General features: G+C 36.2%; 1 protein-coding gene across 2 annotated transcripts; it reads right to left on the bottom strand.

The window, feature by feature from the left end:
• Positions 1 to 384: 384 nt before the first annotated feature.
• On the bottom strand, positions 385 to 25284 carry LOC117334039. Of its 2 annotated transcripts, none has more exons than XM_033893458.1 (2): positions 25134 to 25284; positions 385 to 3474 (listed from the first exon to the last, which is right to left on the bottom strand). In XM_033893458.1, the coding sequence occupies exon 2, from the start codon at positions 3398 to 3400 to the stop codon at positions 2153 to 2155; it is 1248 nt and encodes a 415-aa protein (XP_033749349.1). In that variant the 5' UTR covers positions 3401 to 3474; positions 25134 to 25284; the 3' UTR covers positions 385 to 2152. The 2 variants fall into 2 exon arrangements, with proteins under 2 accessions (XP_033749349.1, XP_033749348.1); XM_033893457.1 differs by lacking the exon at positions 25134 to 25284 and adding an exon at positions 9713 to 9951.
• Positions 25285 to 26653: the final 1369 nt, after the last annotated feature.

Below are 26653 nucleotides of genomic sequence, written 5' to 3'. Positions count from 1 at the left end.
CCACACACATGCATGGTATTTATCGATACACGTGCATACGTCTCTAAGACTGAGTTATATACATTTGTATCTAGATATAATTGATCTGATGTCGATTAATGTGCAATGCATATTGTTCTATTCTTGTCACAATAAACATTTTCTAATAAAAAAGTTATTAGTAATTTTTTAAAAGTATGTTTTAAAATGAGTATCAAGAACAATAATTGAAGACCACGAAAGCACTCTTCGTTTATATGAGGAATAACTTCAAACATCCCACTCGTTGTGTAATGCTTCATCTTAAAGGGCCAGAAACCAGCGCCATTGTACTTGTAAAGCACGAAGAATTATTTAAAGAAAGTTCTTAATACATCATCCTTTAATGATAACAAAACAGTTACGTTTGAACAATATAAGTGTTTATTGTCAGTGTTGAGTGCAAATAATCAGGATGGTGAAGAGTTCAAACACCGTTCTTTAGTGCAGTAACATTTGTCCTTGTTCTAGTGAGGAAATGTCAATGTCGAGATACCCATTGAACAATTCATCGTGTAGAAAGTGTTTTATAAACAATGTTACTGTGGACAAACCTCAGAGATTTCGGAAATAAATAAATATTAGCCAGGTTCATATAAGGACAAGTATCTAGCGACAAACGAACTGTGAAGGTCACATAAGGACTGTTATCTGAGGGGGACGCCAACAGTCAGGGTCATATGAGGACGAATGTGTAGGGGACACCAACAGTTAGGTCACGTGATGACATGTACCTGAGGGGGGACACCAACAGTTAGGGTCATATGGGGACATGTATCTGAGGGGGGCACCAACAGTTAGGGTCATATGGGGACAGTTAGCTGAGGGGGGCACCAACAGTTAGGGTCATATGGGGACATGTATCTGAGGGGGACACCAACAGTTAGGGCTATATGAGGATAGGTTTCTGAGTGGGACACCGATATGTATTGATTTGTCGTATCGTGTGCAAAACACATTCGTTGTGAGTATTGTCTCTAAAACAGCAGCATGGCGCTATATTGTCAGAATTTAGATAACAAATCTAGCAATGTATCACCTGCTGTAGTAGTATAAGACGTCGTCCTCGGTAACCCAAAGGTAACGTTCGCTCTCTGTATCTTTGGAATTGGAATATATGGCAAAATCGAAGGCTCACTGTTATCTTTTAAAGGAAACAGAAAGACAAGCTTGACCCTTTTTGGTGTAAAATAAATAAATGTCGGGGTCACCATACTGTTTAAATCATAGTATTATATTCAAACGCATAAGCTTAGCGATTGGTCAGTTTTGTTCCAATCAAATAGCACGGGTATCTGTATCCGGTTAGTAAATATTTAAAAGATATTATCCCACACTACTGTATATCAAATAAGGGTGGAGAAATATGTTTAAGTACAGTGGAACCTCTATAAACCGAACATGCATGGGACGTGGATATTTGTTCGGTTTACAGAGGGTTCGGTTTGAAAAAGTTTTATTTACTAACTGGGTGCAGGCGCCTGTGCAAATAGACTGTCGTGTGCCATAAACAATATGGTATTTGTTAATTTCACTTTAACCAAAAGGATGCAATGACGAAATCAAGGACAATGCTTACTTTTTGTTTTGTAACTTGCAGAGGTTAACGTGAAACACTAATTGTTCAATTCATTGCTATATATATTTGTGGTTATCGTTCGGGTTATTGCTTAAGTTTTTTGTTGAAACAATGTTAAGGTAATAGTGTGTAATTTGTACAAAGGTGCGCATGCGTAGATGTCCGTGCAATATAGTCAGCATAATCAATCAAAACAAACATTTCAGCTCTAATGAACAACGTCAATAAACAATTTAGCTTGCTAGTCTGTTAAATGTCCATATAATTTGAATTAATGTGAAACATTTTCATGTAATAATTCCAGATTACGAGATATGTACCAGTCAGCAGCTGTAACCCGTACGTAATGGTAATGGAGCTCACCTATCTGATACAGAATGGACATAACATGGTGTGTCAATACTCAACTGTGGAGTTCCACATTATAAATCTAGCAGACAGACCAGCTGTCTGTTTGATGTCTGTGCCATGTTTACCTCGGCGTTGTTGAAATCGTAATGGTACAGCTAACACTCACCACGTCACTATAAGTAAGACATAAACCACAAATCATTTTCATTCACGGTGGTACTTTTTCTCCGGAACGTCACGAAGATATATCAGTTTTCGAATTTTCTTTTGAGCTTTCATTTTGGTTTTTAATTGTGGATGTTCCACATGTGAAAGTGGTTCTAGTCTTACACCATGGTGAGTCTGATTTTCTTCCCTTCTTAGAGCCTTCGCTCTCTTTTTCTTATTCCAATATTCTTCATCCCCAAAGGAGGAATGTTCATACTCCGGGATAGCCGATAGCAAAGGAACAGTGTTCAAAATATTGCGAGGCGACTGTTTTGGAGGTGGTGAAGTCACAGACACTTGTCTTTTTTTCTTAGCCTTTTGAAAAACAATAGCATTTTCTGGAATAATATTTAGTTGTGGTTGATGAAGAGTCATCCGTTTTGCTCTCCGTGGTCTAATTTTTAAAGCGTCGAAGGAGAGCGCAGGAACGTCACTGTCAGAAAGCTCTCCACTTGTGGACGAGTCTTCACTGCTCCTTGTCTCTGACCTGTCGCCATCGTTTGAAGAACTACTATGGCTGACTACAGTAGGTTCGGCTAAATTTCCGTAGGAATCCTTTATTTTACCTTGACTGTCAATTTCATCGTCAAATGACGGAGTCGGTGAATCTGACGATTTAGTCGCCTTGTCAGAGTCTGGACGGTCTCTGTGTTTCGCGCCGTGTGGACGCATCGACCTTTTACTAAACGCTTCATTCTTCAGCATATTTAACGCCTCCTCTTTCGATGCTTTGTTTCTAATGCTGAAATCTACGAAGTCATAAAGGTCTGATGCACTCACAAAACTGATTTTCACATGATGCGTACGTTTGTTGAGCCGGTCAGGGAGTGCTGGAAGAGATAATTTACTTCCGGGTTTATTGTATATGCGTCTGGCTTTTTCAGCCTGACTTCCGATCAGGTCGTCAAGAGATGCCGGTTTTCTTTTACTTTTCACAACTGGAAATTTAGGAATATGTTTCGCATGTACTACAAGAGGCAAAGATTCCGGCGAAGAATATCTATCCGGCTCCACGAACTGGCGGGAATTTGCGATGTTGCGCATGCGCTCTGTATACGCTAACATAGAGTCTCTCAAAACCTTCTCTCGCGCACCCATTTTGCTTACGTTTCCGTCGTGTTCCTTTTCGTAACGAATTAGTTTTCTATCACACTCTTGTTTTGCACGAGAAATATTCGTGTTCACGTGACGGGACTCCCTGATGTATGACGTATTATGAGATGAACCAGACGATGTAGACATCATACAAGGTCACGTGTCCACCGTGCCCTTTTGTCTGCAATGGCTGCTTTCACCTCCATCGTCGAAAGAAACATGATCTGTAATATAAAGAAAAATATTTAATTCAAAATTACATTCGATGATTCGAACATTGCTTAATGTTTCCAGATGAGCCTAGTTCCACATTGTTTGTTTTAAGGGTTTCTCTTCAATCAGTTAACATCGCAACATACCTGCGACATTGCTATATCAAACGTTTCTTAAGTTATCGATCCTAAAATACACCCTTGCTGTACATGTGTTATCCTCTCACTATGGGTAACTCAGACATAAGCTGTGTGTCTAGTATAGTAGCAATTTACACCTCTATGTTGACATGTCGAATTATCGGCATGTTTAAGTATAGTAATATACACAAGACAACTTATCAAATGAACTAGCACCTGTCACGTATTACGCGTTTATTTGTGTGACGTAATTCATCTGGAGATTTAACAAACACACAAAACGGAGTGTATTATAAATATACCGCGAAGTAGTTTATCATGAGAGTACGCATCGCTTTTATGTGTGTCTGTTTGTTGCTTTGTTTCTCTACTTAAACTTTTCAACAAAATATATGTAATCAGCCCAATAGCGTAAAAATGACGTCGTCGTTTGTAACGTCGCTATTGATTGGCTAATACAGCGGCGTAATCATTTCTAAGTCAATGAAAATGCAATGCTTGTTACAAGCAAGATTAAACCATGTTATTACCTACTCGTTCGGCAGTATCTGTTCCTACACCACTTAGTCACAACAAAATCACCAAAAGAGGTTTTATACTTCAATCTACAGGAAACCATTCTCGATTTAATAGCTTACCTTTCCGGTCCGTAGTCAATCATTTAATTTATGATGACGCATAAGAAATTATATCTGAATGTATATCATTAAATGTCCAGGCTGTTTTTAAAAACACAGTAAACAATCAAATTATTTATATTGATAAAGATCTATAAAACTTTTTTGAATATGATAATTGTTCTTTGTATGTATATATGCCGATAAATCCGTCAGTAATACACAAGGACCCAATTCAGCGTAACGGGGTCCCAGTACCTCTCATACGATAGTCATTCTTCACAAATCATTACTGAAATTGGAAAATGATTATTCAAACAGGTATAATTATCTTGGCAGTTTTTAATTTTAAAATTTCTGTAATGATCATGATGCTCTGATAGTAACAAAATATGACAAGATGTTCATTTCATTTCTATGTAATTGAATATATACAATTGTACGTACTTGACATATGTAATATAAATTTTATGCCAGCTGACGTTTTTATAATAATCTGTGAATTTGCTCAGTGTATGGAGAGTTATTTCCCAAGCTTAATTAAGTATCATAAACTAAGGTATATACATGTACTCTTCAAAAAAACTAAGAAATAAAAAAATAAACAAATTCCCCATTCCGCTTACTTACATATATCAATAAAGTAGAATTAGGAATTATATAATTTGTAATTAGTATGAACCCTACCTGGCTGGTGTGAGATAATTCAGTATTATACATTTTATATTACACCTGTGTAGGCCATAGATCAGTACTTAATGTGTAGATCTATCTTTTATATACCGTGAGAAACAACGCCTAGTTCTGTATAGATTGTAGTTTATTGTAGCAACCACAGTTACGTATATAAGTGACGTAATACACCTTTCATGCCATTGTTTGCCAGCGCTTTCCTATTGTTTTCCCGTATCGTTTACATTGTATCCCCTTTCACCTCTGTGTTCACTCTATTGCTACTTAGGCAGATGAGAAACAGACCTGTCTGTGCTGTCATGGTTGTGTCCTTGAGCAAGACACTTTACCCGCTCTCGGTGGCATGCGATGGGCCTCCTATATGTTGTTCAGTGATGTAGTCACCAACTACTACAAGGAAACCCCGCCTCAAAAGAACTTTGTCTGTTCACGGGGCGATAAACCCAGCAAACAAACATCATATCCATTACATTAGATAACCCTGTCTGTTAATAGGATGTTAAACAAAAAACAAACCAAACTAACAAACATTAGATAACCGTGGACGCACTAAACATACAAATATTGTCTACAGTGACCGTGCTTTTCGAAGCCGGAATCATAATCACAAAAAACAAACAAAAACCAAACAAATATCCGGACAAATGAAGTAGACATACCCAGTGTCCGTACTATCGAAGTGACACTGGTCGTATACCCATGTTTCAGACCGTAGATACCGCCATGATGGAATTTAAGATAAATGATATAATGATGTACATGTACTATAAAATTAATTGGATTAGCTTTTACAATGCAACTAAGTGCCCAAAGTAACGAAATTTAGTTTAGTTTAGTATTTCTGAACGAGCACAGTCTTCCCTGTGAGCACGCGTGTGGTAAATGGGATACTGCAGAGTACATGTGTGGTATTAGAGGTACAGTTACTGACGACAGTTAGTTGTTTTGCTAGGTTTCGCTTTACCGACTATAGTCAGTGTTCTGTCGGTGATAGGTACTTTAGTTTAATAGTTACCGGGTTACCGCCTACATAACTCCACTGCTCGACCTAACGCGGTATCGTACAAACTGTTCGACCTAATATAGTAAAAGTTTGATCTAAAATACTTGTAGGAAAAAGATGTACGCTGCATACATTGTGCAAACTCCATTGCATGCCTATTGAGTTACAGTACTACCGTACTAAAGAAAAAATCACTGTTCATATTAAGAAATTTCTATACTGCCGCACTTGTTATCACAGTGTCCGAAAGGACGATGTAATACGATTTTTCGGAATAACGGGTTCGACAATGTTCAGTCCAGCAAGCATTTTGTTTATAATTACCATGTTTCTACAATAAGGCACCATTGTCCAGACTATTGAGTACCCCTAATTAAAGTCAAAACGTTCTAGATTTAATCTTGTATGTTTATCTATGCTCTAACTAACATCCGAGGTACGTGGTTCGACCCCCCTAACCGTGTCGGTTTGTGTTTCTCGGGAAGCTGAGAAACGGGCTGACTTGTGTTGACGCGGTTGTGTCCTTAGGCAAGACCCTTTACTCTAATTGCTCTGACATGCGACGGGTTTCTTGTATGTTATTCAGTGAGGTAGTCACCAACTACTACAAGGAAACCAGCCTCAAAATGACACTGGTTGATCACGGAATGATAATCTCACAAACAAGAAAACAGTATGATACATATTAACTGGATTAATGTCGTATACCTGGTCCATTATAAATGTGTGTATCTACATGGCGTCACGGATCTTTGGACCAATTTTGTTTATTTTAATGTAGTCAACATACATCCTATAAACAGATCCCAACGCGGAGCCAGTAGGGTTTTTAAATCCTCAAGTAAGGTTACTTTATTAACAAACATTTGTTAGTGTACTGTGACTGGTCATTACATAAACACAAAATACAGGTACAAACACAACACCTGAGTCTTATAGACCTCTATCGATCTACGGGTAAAAACTCCAACACGTCTCAGATAGCCGCCAATGTTGGCGAGTTAACACGTTGATATTCATGAAATATCCTGCTGATTTATTAGGCTGTATAATGAAATCAGCGACCGTACAACCGGGCTGTTTTTACACACTCGGCTGGAAAAATGGCCAAATTAATTAATACATATTCCATGTCGATTGGGACAATCAGCGAAGTCTTTAAAAGTTTTTTGACTGATTAAACCAGCTGGATAGGTAAAGATATTTGAGAGCCGTGAAGGCGTGCTATAAATAAGTAATCAAGATTTAATGTAGCCAAATAAGGTTTCCTTTTATACCTCAGTTTACGATCTTCACAGTTCAAGCTTATCGGTTTTATCGTATTTCTGACTTTGTAAACTGACCAGAAAGTCATCGAATAGTCCGATCGCTACGAACAAAGAGGTAAACAATACACAACAATGGATTTAGTAAGTCGTGGTACGGAATGGTTTTCATTATATATGCTATTAGATTAAAAGTTTTTTTTCTCATATTTTGTTATTAACATGTTCCCATGAGACCACAGATTATGTGATACTTTCATATACAATAGTCGTATACGTACTTATGGCGACTGTCAGACGACATGGTACAGAACCGATGGAAGATATCAATATAAAATGTATGAATTAAAATACTCTTTAAAGACAATTCTCCCTGACATATAACAAATGCATTACTACATATTTGTGTTTCACAACTTGGAATGTAATTGAAACTGGACTAGAATTATTGTATACGTTCAAGTCATTAACAGGTTTAGGGGTGGCACCTACAGAAAGTATCATCATATGGTGTTAGGGTGCTGAAACAATATCTGTCAGTAATGGATAAGTCCCCGTGGTTATACAAAAGACACACACACAGATATCATCTTTAGATAGGGATTTAGTGATGAATACGGTACGTGCCGAATTAGGAATATAAAACTGCACCATACTGATGTGTTGTCGTATAGGACTTGTCAGGGCCACTGCACCATACTGCTGTTTTGACATATAAGACTTGTCATCAGCCTTACTATACCATACAGCTGTTTGTCCTATAGGACTTGTCAGATTTACCGCACCATACAGCTTTTTTGTCCTACAGGACTTGTCAGAGTTACCGCACCATACAGCTGTTTTGTCCTACAGGACTTGTCGGAGTTACTGCACCATACAGCTGTTTGTCCTATATGACGTGACAGTATTACTGCACCATACAGCTGTTTTGTCCTATATGCCGTGTCAGTATTACCGCACCATACAGCTGTTTGTCCTATATACCGTGACAGTATTACCGCACCATACAGCTGTTTGTCCTATATGCCGTGTCAGTATAACTGCACCATACAGCTGTTTGTCCTATATGCCGTGTCAGTATTACCGCACCATACAGCTGTTTGTCCTATATGCCGTGTCAGTATTACCGCACCATACAGCTGTTTGTCCTATATGACGTGACAGTATTATCGCACCATACAGCTGTTTGTCCTATATGCCGTGTCAGTATTACTGCACCATACAGCTGTTTGTCCTATATGACGTGACAGTATTACTGCACCATACAGCTGTTTGTCCTATATGCCGTGTCAGTATTACTGCACCATACAGCTGTTTGTCCTATATGCCGTGTCAGTATTACCGCACCATACAGCTGTTTGTCCTATATGACGTGACAGTATTATCGCACCATACAGCTGTTTGTCCTATATGACGTGACAGTATTACCGCACCATACAGCTGTTTTGTCCTACAGGACTTGTCGGAGTTACCGCACCATACAGCTGTTTGTCCTATATGACGTGACAGTATTACTGCACCATACCGCTGTCTTGTCCTATATGCCGTGTCAGTATTACCGCACCATACAGCTGTTTGTCCTATATGACGTGACAGTATTACTGCACCATACAGCCGTTTGTCATATAGAACATGTCAGTATTACTGCACCATACAGCTGTTTGTCCAATATGACGTGACAGTATTACTGCACCATACAGCCGTTTGTCATATAGAACATGTCAGTATTACTGCACCATACAACTGCTTGTCCTATATGACTTGTCAGAGTTACTATATTATATACATTCTGTTTGTCCTATAGGACATGTCAGTATTACCGCACCATACAGCTGTTTGTCCTATAGGACTTGTCAGAGTTACTGTATTATACATTCTGTTTGTCCTATAGGACTTGTCGTCAATGTTATTGCACTGTAAGGACCACATACCGTGAACTTCATGCCCAATAAAACAAACATGGAAAAATCATTACAACAACTCTCTGACAAGTTGTCTCGTGCTTGTTTATGGTTGGAAGGGAACCGAGAGCTGTATACACATATATGTAGAACCTGATTTAATGACATCACCATAGCAACTATATACAGAAAGAGTGTTAAGTGATGGCCTAACGAAACGAAATGTACATTAAAAAGTAATTCTTGTGAGTTAAACTAATAAAAAAAATGTTGCATCTACTGGTACGCGTACCACACGAAATAAGATAACTTCCGACGCGTTTACTGGGACATGGATAAAATTGATGATTTATTTTGTCTTTTAATGCATTTCATCAAGATGATTGATGCAACCATTATAGTCAGCTGAAATTACGTGATTTATATCAATCATCTGATACCAATACAACGTTTGTCTGTGTCATATAGACAACTTTAGTCAATGTCAAAAGCCATGTAAATAGCTATGTTGGTTAGCGTATATCTATATGACTGTGCAAAAAACAATCTTATTCGAGACTTAACAAAAATAAAATACCGCTGTATATCTGATTGTACTGTTCTGATCTATACGTGAAGAATGGTACTCACCGGAGAACAGAAAAGACTAGAGATCCCAATGTCAGACGAACTGTGCGGCTTAACGTTCCTCACGAAAATGACTTGTATCCAGCACGATTGAGACTATTATACAATGTTAGCGAGAGGATTAGTCATTACGTCATCATCAGAGTATATACTATACTATCGTTCTGTAATCCTATTAATCCTCCAGGTATTTAAATGTGAGGGTGGATGTCTACTCATCCACTGCCATACTCATACAGGCTATAGATGTCTACAGCACTACGTACTGTACACCTGACAATGGTGCTAATTATTGACATACAGACGACTTAGAATTATATGGTTCAGTTGTTGGTGTGCTTGTTGGACAGTGACAATTTATTTAAGGGGAGATATTGTGTTAATACACCTAATCTGCGATCGCAATCGTGCGTGATCGGGTCATAATTATTCTGACTCTGATTAGCGACAGATAACAGGTTGTAGACTGCAATTGTTTCAAAGCTAAAAGCGGAAGTGATACTGTGTTAGATCTGATCATCAGTGCGCAGAATCATCCGGAAGTTAATAAGCCAATTATTCTTTGTGCAGTCATTTGATTATTGAACTGTAAGACGATATCAAATTGCACAATGGCGTAATGAACAGGACGATATATACATTTCCAACTCCGCGTCTGTCATTCATGATATGATAAATACATGCTGTACATTATAGATTGGATCAGAGCTTAACAAATTGTCTTCGCGACAGATGTACTTAAATATAATAATTATTTTGATTACACCGATGCAGTATAAACTTTATTAACTTGTTTGTATGTGTGTGTGTGCTGTTTCTTTTAAACTAAGAAGTGTTTAGGTAAGTTGGTGTCACATTTCATAAACTAAATTTCAAACAGAGTTATTTGGCCTCCTTTCTCGGACAGGTGTTGTTTTCTTTGAGAATAAATGTCACTGATAGTGTTGGTAGCTGCCACTCAATGTTTATCTGAATAACACGAAACTAGAGTACACTTAAAGAGTCTTATGGAGGACCAGTAATCAATCAAACCTTCAAATGTTTTAAAACTCCAGGTAACAAATGTTTGAATTGCAATTAAGAGACAGAGTGAAGATCGAGAAGGGTAGGCGCTAACCCAGATAGGAGAATTGACAGCGGGGATTACCATTTAACTGTGGGTCTAGGTCAAACTTGTACACAAACAACAAACACAGAGGCCGGAGATAACACCATTTGTCTTCACGAGTTGACGTGACGTTGCTAAAAATAAGGTATTTTAAAAACTTGAACAGCATGTGTACTAAAACTGACATTTATAACTGTCACACCAGTTCTCGCATCAAAATCGGATTGAGTCGAAAGCATTTGAAATATAATGGAACAAAAATGTGAGATAAACCCCAATAACTCTGAAGTACGTAAATTTATGACAAAGTATTGTCTAGGCATTTGTTGGCACTGCAAAACAGTGCGAGTCAGCGCATTATTCCCTCCAATTTCAAGGTTTAGATGCATTTTTATTACTAATGCATTATTTTGTAGGATAAAGTTCATTGTGGCCTGATACAACTCCCTATAAAACTATGGTGTAAGGTCTAAAGCTTAAGAACTTTGTTACAAACTATAAAAAAAATCATGTAACTGAAAGAAACTCCTTAATTACGACAGCTTCCTTTCAATATAGCCGTGGAATCATACAGCGCATTCTTGCAGCTGAAAAAAAACGAATTCATTACATACAAAACTGTATATACATTGATACAAGGAATATAGATTTTCCCCAGACGTATAGCAAAATTAGATTCAGTATTACCTACATATCTACTGAAGTCTCTGACATACACTGTATACAATTTCTATGGAATTCAAAGGCAGTCGCGACATTTTATCGGAGGATTCAGGTCCCGTATATAATGATCTGTCCGCGAATCAATACACCGATGCAGATTAAGCAGTGTGTTGATGAAAATTTACTTCCTTATATATAGAGAGTCACCTTTTCAAGTTTAAGAATGTTGAAAAAAATCTACTGCATTAAAAACAGTAATCGATACCAAGAGAAACCGCTCCCTATCGATAATTAACTTGTACTCGAGAGCCATGATGGACGGGTCTGTCAGGTTGCCAGACACTTAAGGAAGGCGTTAAAGGAACGATTGATAAGAATGGTAATTTAAAAAGAAAATATCGTCAGACATAAAAATAATAATAAAAAGCTTTCCTTGTCAAATTATCATATGTATGTGCGTAAAATAGAATTGAAGAATAGTGTGGGAGCTGTCATCTGTCGTCACTACAAGTGACAGTGATAGTTTACATTCGCTACCCCCAATTTCTGGATACAATTCGGGCGACTGACCGAAGGAAACTACATAGGCTTGCTTCTCGACAGGAAAATGACTGAACTGAATACTAACGGTTCCTTTATTGCGCAAGGGTCTTTTCGTCTTAATTGTAACATCTATCCGCAAATCTATAATTGTCAGCATTTTAAGCTTAATTCAATTCAATTATATTTTGATGCTTAAAGAATAAACAAGCCGTGTTTGTTTACAGATCATCGATGCGTGAACATGGCAGCCAACGAGAATTTTTTAATCTTTTGATAACGACTGATATTATAATATATATAAACGTTGAGAATAAATAGTGTTTTGTGGCAAGTGTAACTAAGCGTGAGTAATGTACCTCCAAACGCTAAAGAGTTCTAAGGCACACGCCATTCAACCATTTCCACACAACAAATACAGATAAATGAATGACTTAAATCAAATAAAATCAAATGATATAATATCTTTGAAATCTGAATCATGTATGCTTTCAAAGAAGTAGTCAACCAGAAAATGCAAAGTGTCAAATGTTGATTCATATACTCTTTCGTGAAGGCGTCCCGCTGATAAACAAACTGCAACACCAATAGGAGACAGTTTATTACCAATATTGATATATGCTCGATGATTATTACTTTTGATAGGTTTGTGATATATCTAAGCTGAAAAATATCGGAAATCATTCGTGTGCCATGACCTGATTTATGTCACATTCTTTCATGTGGTTTAAAGCGATGTAAATGACGGTAATGGTGATCGAAGAACGTTAAAACTGACACTCAAGTCTGACACGTTGAAGAGTTTTTATATCGAATTCTTTGCATTCATGACCAGGTGTTAGTTTTGCATAAGATACCAGATGTAGATTTAAAAGTAAAAAACAAAACAAAAAACCACCAGAAACGTTTAAGTATACAAATTTACCTACATAAGATTTAGATACATATCAATTAATAAAAATGTTGTTTTTTTTCGAACATGAAATGTCGTCAAACAACTTGACAATTTAAATGTCCAGATACTTGGGTATATGGAAGGTGTCATATAAAATGTTATCAAAAGAGTGAACTAAAATGGCCATGATGGCATCCAGCTCATTACGGTAGAACTTCAGAAACATTCTAGAAATATTTACATTTGTAGACAACTATCCGGTAGAACCAATTTTATGTAAGTGTTAGAATAATAGAATAAAGTTCTCAGGAAGAGGAAACGCCCCTTCTTCATCAACAACATGGTCATGGGCTTTGTGAATCTTTAAGTCAAATGAAGGTAATTTTACGTTCTCAAAAATAGAACCGTGGTAGTGAGAACAGCGCCACCATGCCCATGAATGACAATCGAACAAGTCAACTGTTATACCACACAAGGAAATATGTCATTTCACGACTATCATCAATTCTTCATCAACCTGCATCTCTGTACTCTTTTTTGTTGTCTTCACGTCGGAAGACGATATCTATTACAAAATTAGTTTTTTTTTCGGAGTAAGCCATTACATACAGAATCGACCTGCGGGAACCGTACACTTTATGTTCGGAAAGCAGGGATGTTGCAATCTAGAAATTGATAGTTCACAAAAGAAAATTGAAATGGCCAGGCTTACCATTGTTTGGAGTTGTAAGCTTCTTACTTTGTTTACATCATGCATGTTGATCAAGGATCAATGTTTTTTTCTGATTCTAAGTTCACTAGGGGATATAAGCTAATGTAAGTATTAAGCTAGAATTTCTTTACAAAAACGTAGGGGATGGAAGTCAACGTGATGGTGTCCATTATTTCAGGTTGTTAAGAAAATATCAATACATCTCTTGTTGTTTAAAGACAACACATCGTCAATACATCTAAAAATAGACATGACGGACACGATAAAAGATCTTTTTTTTACATTTTCTTGATAACATTACATTTTGCGAACTAAACTAGACGAAAATCCTTTATACGCAGAAAAATAGATCAAACTTGTGGTAACCAAACCTTTACGTATTAAATAAAAAACATGAACATAAATAGATAAATTAATCAAACATCCAGCTCTTTAAAAGAATGGATATAGTTTTGGTAAGCGGCATGTATAAAGGTTAAAGGTCATTATGCTAACAATCTAATGATCAGTAATATGCTGGAGAAAAACATTGATTACGGATCTGAAAAGCTTGTTGTGTTGAAACAGTATTTGATGTATTCTGCTACGTATATCCCGTCAATAAGTGTATAGACACTGTTTGTAGATCTTCGTCTGTCACGACATATCAACATGTTGTATTACTGACGTGTATTGTCATTAATAGTGGAAAACTTCCCCATGAAGATATGACTGATACAGCCTCACGCGAAGCAAGAATATTCCTGTTTTTCTGTGGTACGGATGTATGGAATTGTTCATCTCGGTCAATCAACTCGTAAAATTTTGGAAAACACACCAACTAGGAGATCAAATCGTGTGGATATAAACTACATGTACTATAACACAAAATCAACAGAGAATACCAACATAAAAACAGTTATTCTAACTCAAATTCGACAAAATGAAGACAAGGTGCATGTAAATAAGAATATATTTGTATGGCGACCCTTAAAAAAGTACAAGGAGATTAAGACCAGGTGTCCGGAAGGGTAAGCGTCTTCTGTTTCACCCGGTAACAAACCTAGGTCAATTACTAGTCAAAGATAATTTTAATTAAACAATAACATGCCAATTTGTTTAAACGTAAATAAGAACATTTCCAGGTATACGAGCCAAATGTGAATTAATATATTGTAGACTTAACCAAGCTAAAACATTGCCTGACATGTGAATGACACAAACAATGGTACTGAAATGTGAAAATGTGAACCAACGTAGAATATATTGTTGATATGAAATAAATCGTAAACAATCAGCTTTTTAAATCATAATCTATCAATTGGACATGAGTTCATGACATCTACATTCCAAAAACAAAACCTTGTACTACTTAACAAATATATATTTCACCTTAAACCCACTTCTCGGATTAATGGCAAGTGAGTGATACAGGCAAACTGAACCTCTTGTTTTAAATTGTTTATTTGTGTCCTCATCTAAGGAGACACTCGGTACTACCCTATTCCTTCCTAGGCTTGGCGTATGCGTGCCAATTTGTGTTTCAATATGTTTCACAAAAGTTCTCAGAAAATACAAATCCGTGATTCACACCCAAGAAAACTTAATATTGGAAAAGAGTTTCCTGTTTTTGTTCATTCATTCAGGAAATTTACCTCGTGTTCCCGGTAACCAAGTGTATGATCTGTATCAGTGCAATGTTTGTAAATGGATTCACGCAATCTTTCGAAAGCTTTAAAAATCAATCTGTAGAATATTAATGATGCCATAAAGTATTGTAACCAAGATCTGTTTCCGGGCAAACCGAATATCCATATTGATTATCCACACAAATGGCCATCAAGACATCTTGTTCGATTACAAGAAGTCTGTGTCTTTAACATGTATCTGATATATCGGTGACCTCTAGCCCTCTTAATGGGATTTGATACAGATCTAAAAACGTAGTCCATTACTTAAGATATTTATCACGAAAAACTTAACATAAACCCTGGACAAAGCGAGATAAGGAAAGAAAAAGCCATGCTTTAGTTTTGAATTACCAGATGGTTTGCCATTCCTTTTTTGAAATGCATAAATTATATGAGTTCAGATAGGGTAAGACGTAATTGGTCTACATACATTAGGCATTAAGGAAGGATGGAGAGTGCCCGGTTCGTTAATTTAGAATCAGAACTTTTATAAATCTGACAGGCGAGTACTTTAGTTTTTGTTAGGCACCGCTCGGAGGATGTGTTTAAGGAGTGTTGATTCGAAAAAGCTGCACGTAGCCCCTTAAAATTTCGGTCAAGATAGATTTTGATACCGATGACTGATGGTGTGGTATTTATATCTTATACATACTTTAACCTTTAATTTGCATTGAGAACTAGCCATTCACTGGCTTCCTGAAATGAATCCTTAATGAAATCGAAAATGGTGACGCCATTTGTTCATGATCAGAAAAAAAGCGTTTCTGATGCTCAGCATTGATAGAATAGAAGATATATTTCAAACAGAAATTACATTACATTCGGTTTACTTATTTCCAGTGGTACCAGTACAATATGAGACCGTCATTTGGAACCTTTAAATCATCCAGTGATCTGGATAGCTTGATAGGGTGATGTATGACTAGTATCAGTCCCCTACAGTACCATACCACTTATCTTATGTATGCGTCTTTCAACACGTACCCGCTACGTATAATATGTATGTGTTAACAAACTGAACACGATAACGAAATCACCACTGTTGTCAATCACTCTTCGACATCCAAAAACAGAATTATTATTTTTTTTTTTTTTTTTTTTTCACAAACCTGAATTGAGTATTGTTCGTCTTGGCAGTTAGGTTCCATGGACCAAAAACTACCAATTTGTCAACGGACGGGTTAAATTTATGCCCATAATTCATACTGAAATAAAACACAAATGGAACCTACTGTAGTATTCAACAGGAAAAACAAACCACAGTCCACCTCATTATTTGTTCTCACTGTCTTCTCAGATGTTTTTTTCTCCACTCTTCTACTTTTGTATCCCCCGTGGTACATATCCCGATTACTTATTTCTAACCCTGACGTTATAGGACGCCTTTTTGTTGCAATGACTCGTTACTCTAACATCTGAGACAAAGGAGTGTTGTGTGATGCCTTCACGCGTATAAACTCCTAAATGTTGCCGTCGTCATGTGACCTTCGATATCGTTGCAAAAGTATTTTAATCAACTAGCAAAAACCTCTAATTGACAATATCTTCACTTTTTTATTTATTCTATGTTAAGTGTTGTTTTGTTGATATTTATCTCTGAAGATCACTATGGCATTGTAGAATAAAAGGGCGTTTATTGATTATTTAACAAATACAAATTCTGATGAAGTATTTTCCTTCCCCATTCACCTAAGCCCGTGGTACTAGATAAATGTACATTTCTCTTACAATTCTAAGTAGTTTTTTCTCCTATCTGAAGAGCTTTTTACATAATTTTTTATTCAATATTGACAATGACGTCATGGTTTATTCTGAAACGCCCAAAATTTAGTTGAATTTCATTGAGTCAGGGAGACACTCTATCCCTACTTAAAAAATGAATGACAAGGTCGAGAAAAGGCTAGGTATTCCAGGTGCGATGCCTTTAAGATAAAGTCTTTATTGCCCATGTCATATACACGCTGTCAATCAACTTTTATCTCCATAACCTTTTCCCTTTTTATATGTACTTTTTACATCAGAAAGTTTTAAAACCCCAATGACTGTTAATGAATCTAATGCACGGGTTCGTACTAATGTTACAATTTGTTTCTATCAAATATCATTCCAATCAACCAAATTAGCTTGAATGAAATATTATACAAACATATCATGGGTACTGGTAATTGACCTTAGGTCTCGTGCAATAGAGCATCGGTCGATTACCAGGACCTCGTGTCAAATATTTTGGACTTTGCACAGACACCTATGATATGCTTGTTTTATTACATAATCACTAAAACACACTTAGAATCACAGACATCTCGACTTTTCTGTAGGCATAGAAAGGTGTTCATAGTTCGCACGTGACCAAATTCCGACACGTCACAGGTGTTCAATAGTTCGCACGTGACCGCGCAATAGTCATTTTAGCCGTGCAATGGTTCAAAATATAGCTCATGCGTATAGTTAAGAAAAATCAAACACATTATGTTATAAAATCAATTATAAGTTTAAATCGTCGTCACAAGATTGATTTAGTCATCGAATAGGGCAGACAGACACCAAAGTAATTCTGAACATTCACAAAATATAAAAGACAATGATAGACACTTTAAGCACCAGTTTAAAAAATAGTATGTTGTTTTCACCAACATCTTCGCTGTTTCGTCGAATAGATGAACGGCGGTAGGATAATTAATTACTGTTTCAATATTAAAACTGAGGCTTAATCATTCCGTTGAAAAGTAACGTTTTGGAAACAGTATCGCGTCGAACAAATACATATGTATGTTTATGCTAAATAAAAACAGGATGTTATATACTAATACAGTAGATAACGCTGTAACGTTTGACAGACCTTTGTCGTACATTCAAGTTGAAGACGAAGTTGTCTGACAGATATAAAACGCTCAATCATCATGGCGACATACACAAAAGGTAAAACAATATCAAATCGGTTAAATATCGAATTTTGCCTTCTCACATTTGACAGAATAATTCCTTCAAATATTAAATTCTTCCATCGTTACAAGTGACGAACTATTTCTGTCCAATATAGATTTTTGTTGTCTTACTGGATCATGCTGGCGATACGTTAATGATTTTGTACTTTATAATGTGTCTGGAAATCAGCCTTTCTCAAATCCTATATTTTTATATTTCAAGTTTATTTTTAGAAGTGATGTGTTTGTATATGGATATATAAAGATATAAAAAGGAGTAAAAAGGCAGTCAGCTAATGTTTTCTGGGTGATAAATGGTTTGATAAATGTACAATGTCATAGTGTATTACGTCAGTGCGTGTGATCAGACAATACAGGTCGGTAAGGTAAAGAAATAATTAAATCTATACAAACAGTACTCTTATTTGTTGTATTAAAAGTAAATAAAAACATAATAGTTGAAACAATTTACACACATAAATTGCGTTTGGATATTTAGAAAATATTTTAAATGCCAATATAAATATTACCTACTACAGTCGGCTAAGATACTAAGTTAAAATACACATATTTTACATATTCGCATACTTAAAAGATACGAATGTAAGACCCTTACGCCACCATCCTACTGACTGGAATAGTTATACTACTTCCGGTTGTTTGTCCAATCAGAGATACCGTGACTAAATCCATTAGGGAAGTTCACATCACCAAAGGATGCATGAATAATGAAGACACCTTCTTAAGGTTTCGATGATTAGATATACACATCATGTTCCGTAAAATATGAATAATTAACTAATTGGTCTGACCTTATTTTGAATGATTAACGGATCAAATCAGTCAAACTACATGCAGGGATCATTGATCAATTATTTATTTGTTTTTGCTAGTTTATCTATCTGTATATACTAGATGTGTGATATTGTACACTTGCTTGTCATTGCCTTTCTGATCTATCTCCCTTGGAAGATATATTGTATCCCCTATGATGCACCGGTAACATGATGTAGACGTTTGTAGGCATATCTGTGTCAATAATACGAAAGTATAAATACTACACTGTAAGTACCAAACATGGCTTTCCTTGCAAAGCCGGAGAAGCGTGTTTACATCAGCGTTAACTGCGTGCTAAGTCGGAAGACAATAAAAGGAACCGAGAAAACAATAAAACATAAAAGACAACAAAAGAAACTGAGGAGACAATGCTACATAACAATAGGATCCCAACAATACAAACATAAAGACAATAACATTAATTGAGACAACAACAAAGACAGAGGAGACAACAATAGGATCCAAACTGACACCCAAAAACAGGGGGGAACATGGGCGATTGAAGAAACACTATTCTATTGGATAAGCAAATTTTACGCTAGGGGTTGAAGCAATGTCACATTCTCAATAAGAGAACATGGGTAGTGACAACCGAATATATTGGGAATACGTCATGAAGTTGTAGTCTCTCCTTCTGAAAAATCAATTGTAGGGTTTTGGACAAAATGGTCTATCTATCCACTAGAAAGAAATTCTTTGACATACCAGTATATCAGTATAACCGATATAAAAAGAAGTCACATAGCCTCTTCTGTAATAAATTGTGGTAGTCACGTGATCTTCTCTGCACTTACGTACTGTAGTCACACATAACTACTGCCGCCCTAGAGCGTATCAATCACATGACCACATGCTAGACTGGGGTAGCACATTACAAATATTGCTATGGTTACTTGAGGGGAAAGTATAACATATGAAAAAAATAAGTTTGTAATTAAAGGTAACTAAGTATATCTTCCTTTTTTGTTAAAACATTTGTGTGGTGTGAATTCTGCTTCAAATTCTGCTTCAAATTTCAATACTGACACTATGTTTATTAACAAAATATTGTTGACTGAATTCAACTCCCATCGACCTGAAATAGATTATTCAGAATTTTACTTATTCCGTATGTATCTTGTTGTTATAATAGCATGAGTTTTATTCATTAATGTCAACAAAATATATTTATCATCGTCTACCAGGTAAAAAAACAACTCTATGATACTAGTTCTTCAATACTCAAAGCTGGAGCCACACAAATTAACAAAGGCATGCATACATTATGTATCAATTGCATGTTTATATACCTAGAAGTACGGTAAACAGAAGTGGTTTAAAGGGATGTTCTTATTTAAAGATATGAATCTAAGTGTTCATTTATTTATTTTTTCGCAAACGGCAAGTTATGTAGAAGGCACATAATGTATGTAAGTAACACGTGTACTGGATATGTTATGCATAAATATATATTTACCATTGTATGGCACTGCCACTATATAACCCTACCAATTCAGTTGCGAGTTCACCAGCTTATGAACTGCCAACTGAAATTTGAATTTGAAAATTTCAAAAAAAAAAAAATCGCACGATAAATAAAAAATCGCAGATGGTAAATATAAATATAAGCATTGAACGGCTTTCAGTTGGCATTCATAGTCAATATGAATGCCAACTGAAAGCCGTTCAATGCTTAAGTATACTGTATACACGTATTGAGATTTAATACGTTTCCAAATCAGCTGGTTGGTACGATAATCTTAACCTGTCTATAAAGACAAATTCAGTGTCTCCTTTGATCGTTCTTTCTAGACAGGTTTGACTGTTGATTTCTCTTTGTAACTAAATGAACTGGCCACACAATTCTTGTCACGAAATTGTGGCATTGTGAAATTCTATTCGGCATGTACATTTCAACATTGTTATAGTTTAATGAGAAATACACGTGTAATTGGTAACCAATACGTACAAATAAAACAAGTCAACAGTACACATATACTGACAATATTTGGTGTACGATTTATAAGTTAAGTGGGCCCGTTTAGTTATTATAAGTTTGTAATTCCCAACCGCTAAGATAAACATATTAAACTCTCGAGTATGCCAATATCAACTCCAAATAGCCCGAGGATAGAGTGAGGGTAAAGACTTTCTAACGGAATGTGTCTATGGGATCTTTCTACATAAACTCTGTTACTACCGAGGTTGTTTAACCATAACAAACATATCATGAATACCTCCAATAACAATCTTTGTGACAAATCCAAATCGTTTTCAGGTCGGCCCTTCTGTTTACTGGGTTATCAAGAGGTGTGGTTGGGAGTTTTATCAATAGTATCTTTCTTCAATTCAAGCAATTTTATTTGTGAAAAGGCGAATTCCGTCGGTAATACCGACGGCATATCTGTAATTAGGTCTGTGTTTACCTAAGGTATACTGAGCTTATGACTTTTGATAGAGCCAAGTGTAAGGTAAATATTCGCTGTTAAGTCGCGTCTTTAGACTTATCGTAGACAGGTGAATTTTTCTTGAATACACAAATAGGACACACGTTTTTAGACTTACCCGGTCAGGTAAAAATCCCTAAATAAACTTTCGGACACATGGCTACTTGATCTGTTGTCACCCCATGGCTTTTATAAACGATTACTTATCATTGTACATTGGCCAGCAGAGTCTTCTTCTGAACAGGGCAAACATTTATGAGATAGAAAATATGCCTAACTTCATAATAAAATCGGGAGAGGAGGCTGTATTTTCTACGTATCTATGGGTGTGTAGCACAGATTCTACAGAACTTTAAAATAAGCATACAGTACATATGAAATACCCAATAGACATATCGGTATGATTTGTTAAAACTTTCATTAAAAATTCCAAGGTAAACAAGTAGATTTGAATGCAGTTAATTATTTTGCACTTTATAAGCATCAAAAGACATTCTTCATTACGAACACCCATATTGGTTTAAAGGACTATGACTTTAACCCCCCTCCCCTTAAAAAATATCTTTGTTTACATCCATGAAAATTATCAAAAGGGAGATATCTACACATGCAAACATATAAATGTACTTTTTCCTGATAAAAACAAACACACATTGTAGTATATGGACAAATGGATAAAACGTCATCTTTTCTGTTGTTCAAACACTCTACAAGTATCGTTTGTCAGGTAACATGCGTATGTTTTGTTCAGAACACCATTGATGTAACATGGCTAAAACGCCACACACAAAATTGTCGATAACAACATTTTAATGATTGACATTGTTAAAATTTGTACGGTTCGTCACAGGAATGAAAATAAATCTGAACAACAATACGACTGAAATAGACGAGTCACAAAAGTTCAATTCCCTATCGGAGTTATAAAAGCCCATGTTAGCAATGCATTACAATTCATTGAACTAATTCTGCCTCGTTAAACCCGCGCGAATATCAATGAAAGAGAAATTGAACATTTATTGATTCCAACTAGCAGAGACAATATGGCATATTTATTCTGTTTCAGCTTTTCACAATTTACACGAGCTCATCGCATCAAGCACAATGACCGTTACAGGATTTACATATACTTAGTGTCTACGCCAAGGATAAACAATAGGACAGCCATTATTCTGAAGAATACATCAAACACTATCTGGGAGTTCCTACCAGTAATGTGGGACTTGCTATAGAGTGTTTTTCAGAAACAAATACCACCAAAGTGGGAAGGCCATTGATGGCAGACTTATATATACAATATTTGTCATATATCCCATTACAGTGACAAGCCTCTTGACGAAACCATGTTTGTTACAAATGGCATACAAGTGTAGAACCCATTAGTGGTATCATTACTAAAGAGTGTCACAAAAACGGTAGTTATATTAACGTTTACCTGACACTTCATTTAAAGGTACCAGTGACCTAATTATAGCACTCTGCATAGTGCCTGTGTCAGAACAATGAGAGCAACAATAACCAGTGATAAAACTGTCTTTCGTCAAAACTGGACTTGTCTCTGGTTGTCATGTCTTGCCTTATCTTACAATTCTGTAATGCCCCAAGAACTTGTAATATCATACAGTTACACGAGGGTTTGAAGGATATACAAAATGTAGCAAAAGGTTACTTGGCATGATGGGGGAATACAAAACACTTGCTATATCACTTTATACCATAATTCGATTGCTTTAAAATAATTTCTTAATACATTGAAACGAAACTTGAGAAAACATATGCACAGACAGTCCATAAAACCGTCTAGTTGAGGAAGGGCCTTGGGTTCTGTCACTTGGCCGAGACATGCCAGAGTCTTTAAAATGGTAGTTGTTACTCCTGCTTAGCATTCAGCATTTTGGATGTGGTACAACTGATTAGCCCGTTGTCAGTATAATGTGACCGGGTCGGGTGGGTTCAGTGATGTAGCACTATAAAGTCGGCATCAATTCCGCGCTATCACAAGGAAACAAACACGAACATACCACAACATTGCAAAGCACATACATCTACCACACACATGCATCTCGCACACCTTGAATGACCTTAGCTGTTGATAGGACGTTAAACATTACAAAACCAAACCAAACCTGTGACTTTTCAGTCTCATGCAAACGAAGCGTTCGCACAAATGCATCAGTATTTTAGCAATCCTGTTAATAACTCCAGAAACGAAACCCCATACAGAAAAAGTATAAAGGGTGGCCATTAGGAACCAAATAGAATGTAGTTTCCACTGACAGTTCTTTTTAATTTTAGTAATCAACTTCATTTTATTCATTTCAACTATCGGACATACAAAATTAAAATATAAGCCTCGAGTTAAAATACAGTCGAACCTCGTTATCTCGAAATATGTGGGGGTCACGAAAAAATTCGAGATTTCCCGAGTATTCTAGCTAAATGAGCATATCTTATATATAATTTTTACTATAAGGACTGAATTTTTAATTCGAGATAAGCATGGTTTCCAGTTATCAGAGTTTGAGATATTGAAGTTTTACTGTAGTTACATTCGCGTGGTGGCCATCTCTAATTCCACCTTACGTATTCAAATGTCATCCATTTTAGCTGCTGTTTACATGTCTCCAAATTATTCCGTTATTGATCCGACAGACTGCTGAACGAAACACAATATCCATTGTCAACATTCAGTATCAACATTAATTTCCTTTAATTTACTGCCAGGTCTAAAACCACTAATATCATCAATCGGTTAGCAATATGTCTCCGACTTCTGTAGTTAAGTCATCAGACAGCCTATATCATCCTAGACGGTTTTGGAATCATCACCTCTCTACCAATTCACAAATCAGTCAAGCAAAGCTTTGAGCTAAAAACTAAATTATTAAGTAGAAGAAGAAATCCATTATGATTTAAAATGCATTGATAATACAAGTAAATCTGGATTATAAGTTAAAAACTGTCGTTCTCTAATCCGTGTTTACAGAAAAGATCATGTTTATGTTATCTAGTGATTCCAGGGCGGATTCAAGAGTAGACACAAATTATCTGTTATACCTAGTCGTAGTAATGTTTTTTTTCACATGAATCCCTGGTATTTTTCTCACGAGCTCACGAGGTGTACTGGATTACCTATGTATGGTATATAGATGCCACTTACCAAGACTCAGTCGTGCTTGCTTTTTTTTCTTATACAATTTCATGTATCGAGTTTGTATTTAAATACAAACATTTATCAAATGCAAATACGTGTATATGTTAATCAGACTTGTTGAATGACACGATTTGTCCTGTTAGGGAAAGATTACATATCTATAGGACAGTATCGAACAAAAATATGTAGAATTTTTTCGTGAGATTTATCTGGTTCAAATTCATGAGTGTATGCTTATCTTCTATAATTATAAAATTTACACAATTCTGGATTGTCACGCTTTTGGCTGTGTGATGCAATTTTCTATTCATACTTGGCATATACTAGATGTACATCTTAATTTATGTTTAAATCGGTTACCTATATGCTTTTGTGTCTTAAGTACAATTATCTGCTGAAACTCAACCTCCTCCTATCTAGAACCATCTTACAGAATTACGTATCACTCAAAGACAGAACGATGTCGATAGATATAACCTTGTTTCTTTAACTTACCCCAGTTCCTTAGCGCCTACTGTGCATTTTTGTATGTCCATGTATACATCCAGTGACGTGTGTCCCTCGTGTCCAGAGATAGGTATAATCCAATGTCCGCAGACCTGCTGACCGGCTTCACCTAAAAACATGCATATCAAGTCCCGCGGAATAATGCTTCCTCCGAACGCTTTGATAGATAAACCGTACCTGTGTGTATAACGGTATTGATCTTCAGGTAAGTACAGGTAATACACCACAGGTAGATTTTTACCTGTCGTGTTAACTCTACAGAGACGGTTCTTTATTTACCCAGTTTACGGGATAATTAGAGATCTACCTATTGTTATGTACTTTTAATGTCAATGCATATGTTGCGTAGTACCTCTGTATCTATCTGTATACGTAAGAATACCAGCGTTGTTTCTGGTAATTAGATGTCTCTAATTATAACTGAGGAGGCTAGTTAATTATGAAAGTAAACTCGATATGGCATAATACTGTAATATATCTACGTATACGGACATATTCAATTTCCGCCATTAAGTTGTTTGAAGTTCAGTTATGGTACATTTGTAACATAATAAAAAGACTTTTGGGGTAATTATTCTAATTAAGACTACGCGAATTTGTGAAATACATTTGCACACTCAATATATTCATGAAAATTCACTCTACAATGATAGAACATGGAATACATAACCAATTATACTAAAATATAATCTGTCCGTCATACATTCCAGTATTGTTAATGATGTCATGACTTTGTATGGTCACGAAGGATCTGTGATTTATCATCGCGTGTGGTGATATTAGCTTTATACAGTGTAAAATATGTAAACAAAATAACTTTGAAACTTAACAGTCAAAAGTAACAAGTAGGCGCGATCTTCGATATAAAGCTTAGGGGAGACACTTGTATAGTCTGGAGGACCTTATACTGTACAAACTTTCATCGAGATTGTCTCATTGCTAAATAGTTGTCAATGGGGCGACTTTCATAAGGTAGATATAGCATCAAAAGCATAATTAATCAAATATCTAACACATGGTTTTGAGAACTACCATCGAAAATCTTTGAACCATTGAATACCCCGATGTTCCACTGTTTGTGAATACAGTTTAAGGTCGAATCAAAACCCTTAGCTCTCTTCATTGGGAATGCTGTGCAAGGTTCCTATTAATTTCTAATAGGCTATGTGTGGGTCCTTGCAGACTAGAGAAGTAATTAATCTCTGATGAATAATAATCAAAACCAACCCTGATTAGCCCGTTGCTTATAAACATCTCTTATTAGCCCGTTGTTCATGAACATCTCTGATTAGCCCGTTGTTTATAAACATCACTAATTAGCCCGGCCGTTGAGCTTTCTCAGTTCATCATAAATGTATCCATTCCTGTTTTCTACTTAACAAGTTTGTCAACCTATATTGTAACTGAGGCCTACTGCCGTAGACGCCCCGCAGAACACCTCGCCCGGCCAACGGTTAACCCTAAGCGTTAAGCAGGAATAGCAACTACCATGTTAGACTCTGGTATGT

Source organism: Pecten maximus, chromosome 9, assembly GCF_902652985.1.
Source record: "Pecten maximus chromosome 9, xPecMax1.1, whole genome shotgun sequence".
Lineage (NCBI taxonomy): Eukaryota > Metazoa > Mollusca > Bivalvia > Pectinida > Pectinidae > Pecten > Pecten maximus.
Note: the sequence above shows the minus strand (reverse complement) of the source record. Positions and strands in the feature narration are given on the sequence as shown.

Excerpts from the sequence above, each read along its gene's own strand:
- LOC117334039 (XM_033893458.1), bottom strand. The coding sequence starts at position 3,400 with ATGATGTCTACATCGTCTGGTTCATCTCATAATACGTCATACATCAGG.